The sequence below is a fragment of the Microcebus murinus genome, chromosome 8 (assembly GCF_040939455.1).
Source record: "Microcebus murinus isolate Inina chromosome 8, M.murinus_Inina_mat1.0, whole genome shotgun sequence".
NCBI lineage: Eukaryota > Metazoa > Chordata > Mammalia > Primates > Cheirogaleidae > Microcebus > Microcebus murinus.
The window spans coordinates 93,560,016-93,574,250 of record NC_134111.1 but is presented as its reverse complement, the minus strand read 5'-3'; the positions used below and the strand labels follow the sequence as shown (position 1 = coordinate 93,574,250).

Genomic DNA, 14,235 nt, shown 5'->3' with positions numbered 1-14,235 from the left:
CAGGCTGAAGTGTTTATTTTTTACTGGGATTAAATCAACCCAGCACTTCAAAACAAACAAAAAATAAACTGCTCATCTTGTGCTGAGCAAACACCCTCACTGCCAGTCACTTAATTAGCAAAAAAATAAGGATATTAATTATCAAGTATAGCTTATTTGGTTGAGTAAAATCTTCTAAAGCATGGGCTTACAGGAAATTGGTAGTAAAAGAATTTCTCTATGAAAACTTTGGTCCCCTTTAATTAGGGATTTCTAATGTCTTTTCCAGTTCTCTGACTTTTAACTTGTTTTTAACTTTAGTTTTTAGTGGGGGGGGGAGGGGAAGAAACCGGAAAGTACAAAAGTGTGTTTTTAAAAGTTTCTTTTTAAAATCCTTTAAGACTCCCTTTGATTTTTGTTCTACCTGGTCAACAGCTACCCTCGTGTGGCCTCAAAGCAGCTGCCAATCCTGAGGTTTTTCCTTGTTTGTTCTTTGGCTTCACAGGCATGATCGACAACCTGCTGTCCCCAGATCTGATCGACGGGGTGCTCACCAGGCTGGTCCTTGTCAATGCAGTGTATTTTAAGGGTTTGTGGAAATCACGGTTCCAACCTGAGAACACAAAGAAGCGCACGTTCGTGGCAGCTGACGGGAAATCCTATCAAGTGCCGATGCTGGCCCAGCTCTCTGTGTTCCGCTGCGGTAAGTTCACACTTGGCGAGGCCTGCTGAATGTCAGAAAGGCCCCTGAGCGCTTTAGCTTAATTCGGGAGCACTGCGTCCCTCGTCCAAAGGCTCAGCTCCTGCCAGGCGTGTGCCCAAGAGCCCTTTCTCTCTGAGTCGCTGCCCCTCCCCAATCCCAGCCTATGGCCGGCGGTGGTACCCACTGTTTGTAGCTCAGGGTGCTGCCTGTGCTGTTTCTCTGTATTCTGCCCATGATTGGTAAACTCTGCTCAAATGACCCAATTTTATGTCATGGTACCTGTTTCCTACCCACCCCGACTGCTCTGTACTGAATTCAGAGCAGAATAGGAATGTCTCCTGCTCACTGCTGTTCTCATTCCCTCACCAGTAATCACTCTAAACAGCTCAGTGTTGTCCTTCTTGCCCTGCCCCTCTTTCTCTGCCTGTGGTCTCCATTTCAGTAAAACCTAGAATCGGACCACGCTCTTCTTGTGGGCCGTGCCGCAGAGCAGTGAGGGTGTCATGGGGTCCCTGGTTTCTTGCTTTGGACAGCAAGGCAGCTTGTCACGCTAAGACAGGGCAGCTTTGTCTTGGTGGGGCTGTGAAGGTCCATGGTGGCCCCAAGCAGGCGTGTTTTCATGACCACAGTCCACTGTCCCCTGACACTCTGGCCAACTTGCACAGCCAGGGCTCAGGCGGCCCTGCCCAGATTCCCACGGCCTGTGGTGCCACCTGTCGAATGGTGCCTGGGCCTCCGCCAGTTCTCATTACTCTTGGTCACGTTGCCAAGACATTGTCATTCAGTGTATCTGTCTTCTTGACACTTCCCCCCAAAATGCCATGAAAATCCCTGAGAAGGTTCCCCTGGCAACACTCAGGAGCAAGGGTGAAAATAGATGAGGAGGAGAAAACCCTTCTGACTTGTGCCCGATAAGTATGAGCACCTCAAGGACAGAAACTTTTCTCTTAAAAAAAAAAAAAGAAAAAGCTTTAAAATCATTTTTAATAGAAGTGTATTTCATGATCACTGCAAAATCTTTAAATACACAGCATGTAAGTAAACATTCTGCTATAATCCCATTTCCCAGGATTAAAAACTCTATTAGATGCCAGGTATATATAATAATGAGACTTATTCTATGGATATTTATAAAATGTATCTGTGAACCTTTTCTACGTACAGAGGATTATGCTGTCATTTCTATTATATACTCTGCCTTTTTCATCAGACAGTATATCATGGAAAACTTTTTATGTCAATTCATGAGGATTTACTTGATCAGCTGCATAATAATATTGCACGGCATAAACACATCACAATATCCTATGGGTGGCCATTTACTTTATTCCTCTAATAAACAACACTGCACTGAGTAGTTTTGTACATAGGTCTTTACTAGTATCAGTATAAAGGAAATTTTCCTCAAATAGGAATTGCTGAGTCAGAGTTGTGATTTTTTTTTTTGTTAGTATGGTTATGGATTTAGACCTTAGAGTCTTTATTTTGAAAGAGATCACAAAGAATAACCAAATTTATATTTTCAGTGTCCTTTCTCGTCTGAATTTCTAGTTCACACTTGTCCCCCACATCACTGCTCTCCTTGGTTGTGTCCTAAGTTCTAGCTGCACAGACTAGACTTGTCATTGTCCTTGCCGGCTAGTCCTCCCCCGCAGCTCCTCAGCAGCTAATGGCACCGACACACACTGGTTGCTTACGACACTCCTCCTTCCCCAGCACCTCTCCCCGGATTCCTTTGGACTCCAGCCCAGCACCTGGGCAGAACGAACCAAGTCAGGGAAAGGTATTTGGGAGCCAGTGTCAGAGCATGGAGCCCCCTTTTATTTATTGATTTTTTAAATAATTAAAACAAATTTTAAATTATGATGAGTACATAAATAATAGTTGTATACAGTAGACTGTTGCACACAGCGGATCTGTTACTGTTTTTCCAAAATATATATTTCATTTTCTACTAAAGTATGGTCTGAACAGTTCCTTAAGAGCTCGGGAAATCCACAGTTACTTGTAGTAGAAGGTAACCAGAGGGACTTTCATCTATAAAGCTTTCCTGATATTAAATATTTAAGGTACTCTCTTTGATTTTACAGGCCGAGAAAGAAAAGCCCTTAACGTGTCAGTGAGCCTGGTGGTGCCTCCCTTGTAGCACTCTCCGCGGGGGTCACAGTTCTTCAGGGGCTTTCTAGAAACACTGGGTTACCCCCAAAGCACCACTTATGGGAAATTTTAAGTCTTCTCCACATTTTTAGTGCTTGATTCTTCACTTGTTATGTCTCATTAAAAGTTGTGTTGACCGCCATTTCGTCTAAGAGGAAAGACTTCTGATCCCCTTTCATCTCTGCTCCTTTTCAGAATGAGTGAACCTGCTTCACATTTTTATATACTGCAGAAATTATTCTCACTAAAGAGCACACAGTCTACTTTCCAGAGGTTAAAGAGAGCCTGGGGTAGGGCATTTTAAAGGGAAGAGCTCTAAAGCTCTGGGTCAAGAGGCTTCATAAATATATGCAGCTATTATTTATGTACCCATCATAACTTAAAAATATTTGTAAATTATTAAAATAAGCGAAAATTTAAAAAATCAAAAGAGGCTCAGTGCTCTGACACCAGGCTCCCAAATACCTTTCCCGTACTTGATTCACTTTGCCCAGGAGCCGTGTGTGCGCCAGGGCAGCAGGCGTGGTCCCCCTGGGTGGGTCGACTTTGTGTTTAGACTATGAGCAGTGACCTCACATTCAAGAAGTGAGGTATTTTACAAACCTCCTTACATCAATAGATGGAAGTTTTTGCTGTCTTTCGGACGGTGTTGAGCACTTTGTATGTTATCTCACTGAATTTTCATAACTCTATAAGGTAGGTGCTATTGTTGTAGCATTTTACAGGAGCTTGCCAAAGTCCCAGAGCTAGGGTGCTGCAGGCGCAGGATTTGAACGCAGGTCCCATGGCTCCAGATCTCGAGTCCTCAGCCTCGGCACGTGTCCTCCATAAAAGGATGCTGTGGAAGCAGTACCCTAGTGACCAGGGGGAAAGAGAGGAGAAAGGTGTTACTCTCCCTGCTCCTCAAGCCACCACGTAAAGATGAGCATGGGTATGTCTGGAAGTATCCTGGCCGCTGTTGGTCATCGTTCCTGTGGCCAAAAGCAGAAGTGGAGCCAGGAAGGGGAGATAATTGGCCACCAGGCAGAAATGAGTGACTGGATGCACAGTGGCGCATGGTAGTCAGTATCACTGACCAGTCAACCACGGATCCGGTAGAGGATGGATAAACGGGTGAACGTAGCTGCTGTCTCCCTCCCTCGAACACACCCGGCTCATAATTTTTCATTAATTCATAACCTCCATCCTTCTTATCAACACAGTAAACATGTCTAGAAGCAGCTAAAGCCTCCAGGTCCTTATTTCATGCCCTGGAGCAATCATTTATTAACTACTTCCCAAACTTCACAGTTTCTAAAAATTAGCTCTGCCCGAGTAGGGACTTAATGTTTCCTTCGAGGATTAAAGAGCTCATTAGGAAGTGAGTTTTTTTTCTCACTTTCCCATTGATTTTTCAGTTTTTGCTGAGACTATTTCATTACATGGGCTCAAAGTAAAGATGAAGAATCCTATCTTTGATTCTTAGGTAGCCCCAAGACGGAAGCCAGGCTAGAGAGAGTTGGGCACGCATCCAGAGCCGAGGCCACATGGGTTACTGAGCAGCCCGGCCGGCAAATGCGGCATGGTGGGACCCAGGGAGACTGAGGGACTCCACCAGTCGCCTGCGTATTTCTTCCTGAAGGAGAAACTGTGGTGCCATCCTGTAGTGTCCCGTATTCTAGTCGCTACACTACGTTTATCAGATTTTATGGCTAATTGTGTCCATTGTGTGACAAAGTTCCCTCCCTTTCTCTCCTTTGTTCTTTCTCTTCCTTCCGCCCTCAGTCCCTCCCTCCTAACCCCCTGCTGTGAGGAGCTGGCATGTTTTTGAAGTTCCCTGTCTCAAATGCAGTGACTAGCAAAGGTCGTCCCGCAAGGAGAGAGCGGTGAAGATCATGAAAGAAACTCGCTTTCTCTCTCTCTTTTTTTTTTAATTTATTTTTTCCAGCATATTATGGGGGTACAAATGTTAAGGTTACATATATTTCCCTTGCCCCCCCCTTCCCCCTCGAGTCAGAGCCTCAAACGTGTCCATCCCCCAGTTGGTGCACATCACACTCATTATGTATGTATATACCCCTCCCCTCCCCCCCACCTGCCCAGCACCCGACAGATGTTACTCCTATATGTGCACTTAGGTGTTGATCAGTTAATACCAATTTGCTGGTGAGTACATGTGGTGCTTGTTTTTCCATTCTTGGGATATTTCACTTAATAGAATGGGTTCCAGCTACGTCGTCCTCCCAGATTACTTAGAGGAGGAGGAGAGGGCCGACATTCCTTGAGCACCAAGCATGGGCCAGGCCCGCTAAGCACCTTATGTATTGTTTTCTCGTTCAGTCATCACAGCAACCCTGTGAGGCACACACTTTGACACCGTGGTCTCTCCATTCTACATACAAGGAGGCACAGGTCACCAGGGGCACAGAGTTCTTCTTTAAAAGTTTAAAGTGTTTAATAAAACATTTCAGAAATGCGCCATAAATCTAGACATGCTGGTTTTTCATTCACCTAGTTAATTTTTATAACTCTTTTCATTAGATGCCTAGCTTCAAGGTTTCCTAGGATCCTAAAGCTGTGGATAACGCCTTCTCCCTTCTCATAGCCCCTCCGGGCCCTATTAGCTGGGCTGCTGGCCGGCACCCCTGACTGCGCCTTCAACCCCTCTACTCGGCCAGTGCTCAGTTGTGCTGCTCAGTTGCTAGATATTTTGAGCATCTTGCATGAACTAAAAGGGTCCCAAGATCAAATTAGTTTGAGAAACATGGTGATAAATGGGATCAAACACTTTCCTTTACTTGCGATTGTCTCAGAGCCTTTATGGCCCTGGTGTACATTATGAATCTGCAGAAAACATCAAGGGTCCAGTGCTCCCTCAGGTCGCTGGGATATGGAATCTGTTTTGTCTGTAGAGCATCTTACAGGTAGAGTTTTTTCTAGACAACATTTTGAGAAATGCAGACTTAACTCATTCTTGGATTTTCGCTAATAAGCAGAAATACCATGAAATCTCTAAAAACCATCATGGAATGGATAGAGAGTGAGTAGGGAGCCATGGAGTGAAGTAGGAAGAAGGTCACCTTTGGCATTAGACTCTCTGCTCCCCACGTCTCAGCAGGGTGCCTTTGGTAGGTTACTTAATCTCTCCCAAAGTGGCCTCTTCATCTGTAAGATTGGGCCAGTTATACCCACCTCGTGGGGTGCTGTAGATTCCAGATCTCTTGTAGTGGCTGGTGTGGGCCTGGCATAGAGGGGCCCGTAAACAAGAAGGCTGTTTATCCTCTCCCTTCTCTTCACATGTAGCCTTGTCCAAAATGAGGACTGTAGGTGATAATCTTATACTGTACTTAGGATTCCTGCGAAATGAATCAATTTTAGCTGCTTTTGTCATAAAAACAATGACAAAATAGGAAACCATGTGAGATGCTGGGTATGTTAATTTGCTGCACTTGTCACTCGAGGATCTATTTTACTATCCGTATGTATCCAAGAACATCATGTTGTGTACCTTAATATACACATACAGTTTATTTTTTTGAACTAAATTTTTAAAAAAAAGAATGAGTCTAAGGCAGCTTGAATTCATTCTTTTATTCATATAAGGGTAAACTTCTTGCAGAGCATTCTAAAGTGCCCTTATATGATCTCGTTAAATTCTACTCGATGGAATTAAAGTGATTTTTAGCGATGCCCAAAGGCATGCTGTCTAGACTAGAGAAAGAGAATTCTCCATGAGGGAAGGAAAAAATAATTGTCCTTATCTCTGTCCTTCTATGGAAGCTCTTTGTGGAAAAGGGAAGTTCTACAGCTGAATTGCCCAATTCCCTCTGCAGCCACCCGGTGACCAGCAAGCACTCATGCTACTTCTAGAGCCATCAAGGATGCACTGAACCTGCCTCTGATTTCTTTAGGGTCGACCAGCACCCCCAACGACTTATGGTACAACTTCATCGAACTGCCCTACCACGGGGAAAGCGTCAGCATGCTGATCGCGCTGCCCACCGAGAGCTCCACCCCGCTGTCGGCCATCATCCCTCACATCAGCACCAAGACCATAGACAGCTGGATGAGCACCATGGTGCCCAAGAGGGTGCAGGTGGTCCTGCCCAAGTAAGTGGCCTCCCCCTGCAAGACAACAATAGGATCGTCCAACCAGTAGCTACCGTACTGGATACCAGACAACGTGACTCAAAAATATGGCACATCATGAAGCTTGTTTTATTTTGCATAAATTGCAAAGTGGGAATACCAGGCTGTGCTTTTCTAAAAGCTTTTTTTTTCTTTTTTAAATCCCTGCGCTGCTGGTTTGGTAAGATAATGATAAAAGAGAGAAGGCAGCTTTGGTCTCTGAACCTCTGTATAAGTACAAACTCTTCATGACACAGTGATGGCTTTTAACATACCTCATTCTGTTCAAAAAACTTAAAAGCATATGTGTATTTCAAAAATACATGTGTGTTCAAAAGCCTGAAAAACATGTAGATGTAGTATAAATGAAAGTACAAGAAAGTTTAATAGAGTTCCATGAGTTTTGATAAGGAACTTCATTTTAGTTATTTCTTAAGTTTTAGCTGGAAGTTGCCAGGTAAGCCCAAAAGCTATATGATAAATATTTTGAGACCATCCAGGCAGAATTCTTACATTTGTACCTAAGGCAATTTTTCTATTATACCCTAAAAGTAAAGTATAGAGGCCATTTGAACTGTATGACTTGAAGCCAAGGGAAAAGGAGTCCCAGACTTTATATGAATCCTAAATTTCTGAGAGGTCAGAGAATGCCTTGTCCAGACCTATGAGGGAGGCAATGAATGTCCCCTTTCTATGAACTTTCAACATCAGCTGTTCTCCCACTGTCCAGAGTTTCTAACAACCCAGGCCTCCATGGTACTGGAGAGTTCTAATAGCTTTTGATTCTTTAGTAACTGAGTTAAGTAATCAGTGTAATAGAGTCACAATAATTATTGGTAATTCTCCCATGATTATTATTATTTTTTTGTGTGTGTGTGAAATTAAGCCTCCAACTAGGCAATGCGTGATATAAATGAATAAGATGATGGCATTGTAGGCCTCAGTGAGGAATAGGAGGAGGCACGCAGGATGAAATCAAAGCTGGGAAACCATCCTCTGACAATAGGTTTAATAATTGACATTTATATATCTATGGCCCCAAGGCCAGGTAGGGCACAGATATCCAAGAAACCCATATCATACCCAAATATAATACCATATCACCTATGCCTGATGTTTGCTCCTGCTTTAACAATAAAATGCTTTCAGAACCCCAACATGAACTATCAGGAATGTGTCGCCTCTCTTTTGGCCATCTCTAGTCCTATTAAGGATGATGTTTCTCACCACAGTCCAAATGGATGTAGGGAAGAACTGTAGTTAGATATGGGGAGCAACTATAGATATTGCAGAGTACTGGGATATCTCTGGATATAATAATACTCTGAACCTCCACATAAGACCTTATGATCTTGTAGATCTTCCCAAGTATTGGAACAGGGACCCTGTTGCAGGTGAGGGTGAGAATGCCCATACTTGCTGCTAGTATGTGCTGCTCATTTGGCAATTCAATGTTTGAGAGATGAGTTGTTGCCTACTTCCCTGGTGTTTAAATTTGGGGATTAAAACCTAAGAAACAATTCAGATCGGTGTTCAGATCTTACCTGCATCATTTATGGCCCAGTGATTTTTTCCCGTTATTTTCTGCTTTTGTGCCAGGTTCACAGCTGTAGCACAGATAGACTTGAAGGAGCCGCTGCAAGTTCTTGGTATTACCGAGATGTTTGATTCATCAAAGGCAAATTTTGCAAAAATAACAAGTATGTTCAATTTAAAACTTATTTGTATACTTGAAGAAAATGTTACAAACTGAGTCTTTGATTTGTTTAGAAGGAAAAGGTCAGAATTAGGGATGTGTGGCCCTAAAACTGTCCAAGGTTTAATTCGATAGCACCAAACGGTACCATCACCTGTCATCACTTAAATCAGCATACTTCATTCTCCCTACATTTTGCGTGTACATTTCACGTGGTGCCCCAGTGACTACACAAAGAAGTAGTTCATATATTGCCTCTATTATTAATACTTAAAAACTAGGCTCTTATTTAGATGTTAGTTTCTCTTTGTTTTCAAATGTGAACTCTTTTGTTTGAAAAAAAAATCAAGATTCTGAGCAAATACTTGCTTCTATCAGGCACATTGAGTGAGTTCACTAGAAGATTCCTGAGGCGTAACTACGTTTCTGCATCCCATCCTCCACCAGAGTCTAAACTCTGACACTAACATGCCCGTAACATGAGTGGTGGTAGCTGTGGAAAGTCAGCACTTACTCTCCCACTAACTAGCTATACAAATCGGGGGCAGATTTCTTAACACTTTTGGCCTCAGTTTCCCCATCTGTAAAGGCTGCCTGAAATCCTCTCTGGGTCTGCATTCTGTGATTGAAAAATAATAGTGTGGCCTTGCTGCTTCTGGAAAATTGGGCTTGCTTTTTAAATCTCTGCTATTTTCTTCTTTTTATTTTTTTTTCATAAAATTCTACTGATCAGAATTGGACTGATAGAGGCATTAAAACATTTGGGGCCTGGGCTTCCCTCCCCAGAAGTGAGCATCACAGTTTACTTAGCAGGGACTGAAATTCACAAGTGACAGCTGTCTACAGCCTTCAGTCACCAGGACTGTCAGAGGTGGCATCTCCTCACTGTTTTTAATAATTGCAATTTGCCGTGGCTTTGAGGTTACTTCTCGAGCCAAATGATGACCTGTATATCACACAAATGCTGATTTTTTTTTTTTTTTCTGGAAACAGGGTCAGAGAACCTCCATGTTTCTCACATCTTGCAAAAAGCAAAAATTGAAGTCAGTGAAGATGGAACCAAAGCTTCAGCAGCTACAAGTAAGTGTTGGGGTGGCAGGGCTAGCTCTGGCAGGGAGGCAGCTACAAGTAAGTGTCCCATGGCAGGGCTAGCTCTGGCAGGGAGGCAGACACCATTCAGTCACCAATTTGACAAATATGTAATGAGCCCTATTTCCAGCCAGACACTGTGAGTTGACCCTCAGAAGAAGGCAGTGATGACAGTCAGATTGAAGACCTGCATCCAAGAAGTTCAGAATCTGTTTCATTAAAGACAAGCATGTCAGTGAGAGAAATTCCTCTAGAATAGGAGTCAGCAAACTTCTGTAAAGAGCCAAATAGTATATATTTCAGCTTTTTAGGCCATACTGTCTCCATGACAACATCTTACCTCTGCCATTGTAGCATGACAGCAGCCGTAGACAATACAAGTGAACCACATGGCCATGTTCCAATAAAACTTTATTTATACAAACAAGATTTGTCCCCATAGGCTTGAGGACAGTACTTTGCTGACCCCTGCTCTCAGGAGGATAAAGCACATTCTGGCTTCTTACTTGAAGAAAAAAAAATCTTCAAAGTGAAACAATAACAGCAAGTACTTATAGGAAAATAGCCAAGTCGGTCTATCAAGGACAAAGCAAAGAATTAGCTTCTATTGAACTGCACCAGGCTGCTATGCAGCCTTCTTTGGCAATTAGAACATCCGCATCTGCTTTCTCTTTAGTGGTTTATATAATGAAGGAGAAAATAGAACAATCTTAAGACCATTCCCCCCCTCCCTTAATTATCCATATGAGATTGGATGATTAGATCTGGCAAAACTGTGTGAGCTCATAAAGTGAAAATCTTGCTACACTTGTAACTAGGTCTAATATTTCTGGTCATTAAAAGGTACCACTTATACTTTCCTTATTGCTTTTCTCAAATAAACATTTATTTTTTATTTCTTTAAAATAACATTTAAAACAAAGATCTAAAATAAGACAGCTGGAATTTTTAAGGTTCTCTTTGTCTCTTCTAGGCGATTGTAAGTGACATCTAAATTTGGCCAAAGTTATTGACCAATTTTGCCAGTTAGCATAACTATTAGGACCAGCTACATAATTTGTGGGGCTCTGTGCAAAAGGAAAATACAGAACCCCTTGTTCAGGATTTATCAAGAATTCCAAGATAGCAGTTGACAGTACTAAACCAAGCATAGTCTCTGTAAATGCCCGGGTCCTGCTATTGCTATCTTAGTCTACTTGGGCTGCCTTAGCAAAATGCCGTAGACTGGGTGGTTTAAACAACAGAATGGATAGTCTGGAGACTGGAAGTCCAAGATCAAAGTGTCAGCTTGTTTGGTTTCTCCTGAGACCTCTCTCCTTGGCTTACAGATGGCACCTCCTCACTGTGTCTTCATATCCCTGGTGTCTGTCCCCCTTCTAATAATGACATCACTCCTATTAGAATAGGACCCTACCCTTATGGCCTCATTTAGCCTTAATTACCTCCCTAAAGGTGCTGTCTCCAAATACAGCCACATTAGAGGATAGAACACATGAATTTTAGGGGAACACAGTTCAGTCATAACACCTACTATTTGTTTTTAATAACCCTGGGTGGAGTGGTTTGCCCCAGCATAACTGCAGCTGTTTCCTTTATAACATCACCCCCAAGTTGTCGGTGTTTCCCAGGGTTTTGAGAAAGAGGACTGAGCCATGGCAGCAGGCGTGTGGTAGGAAGGCCACACGCCTACCCTCCTTGCAGGCCTTGGCTCAGGCTTACTAAATGGAAGCCCCCACTGGTAAGCATGGCAGAGGAATGGCTAAGACCTGTGAGCCTAAAGACATTTGATATCTAAGTCAGATGCCTACACCTGATGAGTTCAACAGCAACGTAAGGTAGTAGGTCCCAGGTGCGTGGTCTGCATTGCCCGTGCAAAGGAAACCTAAATGATGTACCAAAGGAGAAAGGATAGGCAAAAAAGCTAAAAATTGGCTGAACTTGATATACACAAAGGATTTGGGTAGGCGAAAAAGGACCAGGGGGAGTCATCAGCAAAGCAGATGATGTGGATAAAAAACAGCTAATAATAACAGTGAATATGCATTGGGTGTTTATTTAGTGGCAAACACTGTTCTAAGAGCTTTAGCATGTTTTATGTCATTTAACCCTCATCGAAACTCTATGAGGAGTAAGTACGTTTATCAGAGAAGATGGTGCTTGTGTAGAATAAATGAGACAGTAATGTCAAGGTCCTGTCACAGGGTAGGTGCTCAATAGAGGGTGACTAGTGAGCCTGTTACAACACGGCCAGCCTATGGGACAGGCATTAAGTGTGTCCTCAAGCACCAGCACCTGAGGGTCCATCAGGCTGACTTCACACTGGGTCTCTGACACATTTCCCCTTTCTTCCCATAGCTGCGATTCTAATTGCAAGGTCATCGCCTCCCTGGTTTATAGTAGACAGACCTTTCCTATTTTTCATCCGACACAATCCTACAGGTAAGTGATTCTCCGCCTCTATTGTTCAAGTGTTTGATTTCAGAAAGGTATTTTGCAGTCATAGTTACATCCAACAGTGTTGCCCTTGATCCATTTTCCTTGTGTCAATAATCGCAAGCACTTCGAATAATATAGCCACCCACGTTAAACAGACAGGAAAATAAAAGCTGTGTTTATAGAGTGTGATGGAATCTTTTCAACACTGACAGAAACTTTAGGTTTTGGGGGGTTGTTGCTATTTCTAAAACCAACATTTGGGGCATTTTTGACATTTACTGATTTTTCCATATTTTTGTAAATGCAGTAAATTTTGCTAGAAGCTACATGTCTTCAACCTTTGTAAACCCACTCTATTGTTATCACCTGTGGATTGTTGACTCAGTAGATCTTGTGAGTCACGGGTTCAAACGTGGCTCTGGCCTTCAGCTTCATCTTTAAAATAAAGATACAATAGTTCCTACCTCTTAGTACAATTATGGAGTATAAGATTGTCTTTGTGGAGAGGTTGGCTTCATGTTGGTACAGAGTAGGCACTAATACATTTTAGTTTATTATCTTATTTGATTAGTAAGATAGGATAGTTCCTTTTATCTCATTGCATCTTTAATGTCCTATGATTAGTGTGACCCAGAACTAAGCAGTCCCATGTGGGAGCTTCTAGCCACATGTGGCTCTCTAACCTTAGCTTTAAAAATTCAGTTTCTTAGTCACATTAGCCACATTTCAAGTGCTCTACGGCCACATGTGATTAGTGGCTACCATATTGGATGGTGAACATATAGACCATTTCTATCATTGCAGAAAGTTCTGTTCATCAGTACTACTAATAGTTTAAACATGGCTCCTTCCACCCCCCCCCATCTTACATATAGTACCTGCCATCTTATTTTAATAATTATTCACTTACAGAGTCATACATTGTCTCCTTTTAATTTTGTAGGTGCTGTCTTATTCATGGGGCAGATAAACAAGCCCTGAAGAGTATACAAAAGAAACCATGCAAAGACTACTTTGCCATGAAGAAAAGACTCCTTTCCTACATCTTTCATAGTTCTGTTAAATATTTTTGTACATTGCTTTCTTTCTCAAAACTAGTTCTTAGGAACAGGCTCAATGATGCAAGCATTTCTGTTCTGAGAGGTATTAGAAGGAAAAAAGGGCAGGATGACTGGAACACTGTACTGAGGAATGAATAGAAAAGCTTCAAAATGTCTAAAAGATTCTTTAAACTACTGAACTGTTACCTAGGTTAACAGCCTTCTTGAGTATTTGCTGTCTGTCCAGTTCAGGATTTTTGTTTTGTTTTGTTTATATGTGCGGCTTTTGAGAAGAAATTTAATCAGTGTGACAGAAAAAGGAAAAAAAAAAGATGTTTTATGGTAGCTTTTACTTTTTTATGGAAAAAATATTATTTGCCATTTTAATTCTTTTCCCCACCCCCATCCAAAGTCTTGATAGCAAGCATTATTTTGGGGGTAGAAGTAGGAAATCTCTAGCCTCTTTGTGTGTTTTTGTTGTTGTTTTATATAATGCATGTATTCACTAAAATAAAGTTTAAAAAACTAATGTCTTGCTAGACAAGGTTTGCTGTTGTGCAGTGTGCCTGTCACTACTTGTCTGTACTCTTTGGAGTGGCATTTTTGTATTTTGTACAAAGTAAAAATAAAGTGTTATGAGTAGTAAAAAAAAAAAAAAGCCATTTCTCTACTATTTGAAAATACAACAAAAGAAACTGAGACTGTTTTAAAAAAAATATTTCAGCCTATTGTAATAAACCTTTGCACTTAGAAAAACATCAGGAAATTCAGAGCCCCTGGACTTTTCCTCTTTTTCTGTAAACCTGGCAATCAAACACTATTCCCTGCTTCAACACTTCTGTTTTTGCATCCCTTCAAAGGAGTAACTCTTGCAGCAATCCTAGTTCTAAACTTAACTTCAGTTCTCTCGAGCAATGGCAAAGTATTCTCAGCAAGGATAGGGATTTTATAGCAAGCACAGAATCCAGTTGCTGGGTACTAATGCACTTTGAAAATCTGAGGGAACAGTGAATGTTTCATTTTTTTGG

General features: G+C 42.0%; 1 protein-coding gene across 1 annotated transcript in view; it reads left to right on the top strand.

The window, feature by feature from the left end:
* Positions 1–13,865, top strand: part of SERPINE2 (serpin family E member 2) — a 57,002-nt gene extending 43,137 nt beyond the window's left edge. Inside the window, exons 4-9 of the mRNA XM_012761072.3 lie at positions 485–682; positions 6,730–6,928; positions 8,546–8,646; positions 9,636–9,722; positions 12,087–12,170; positions 13,111–13,865. Coding sequence (XP_012616526.2) covers positions 485–682; positions 6,730–6,928; positions 8,546–8,646; positions 9,636–9,722; positions 12,087–12,170; positions 13,111–13,148 — 707 coding nt within the window. The 3' untranslated portion in view covers positions 13,149–13,865. The remainder of the gene's footprint in view (positions 1–484; positions 683–6,729; positions 6,929–8,545; positions 8,647–9,635; positions 9,723–12,086; positions 12,171–13,110) is intronic.
* The last annotated feature ends 370 nt before the right edge of the window (positions 13,866–14,235 follow it).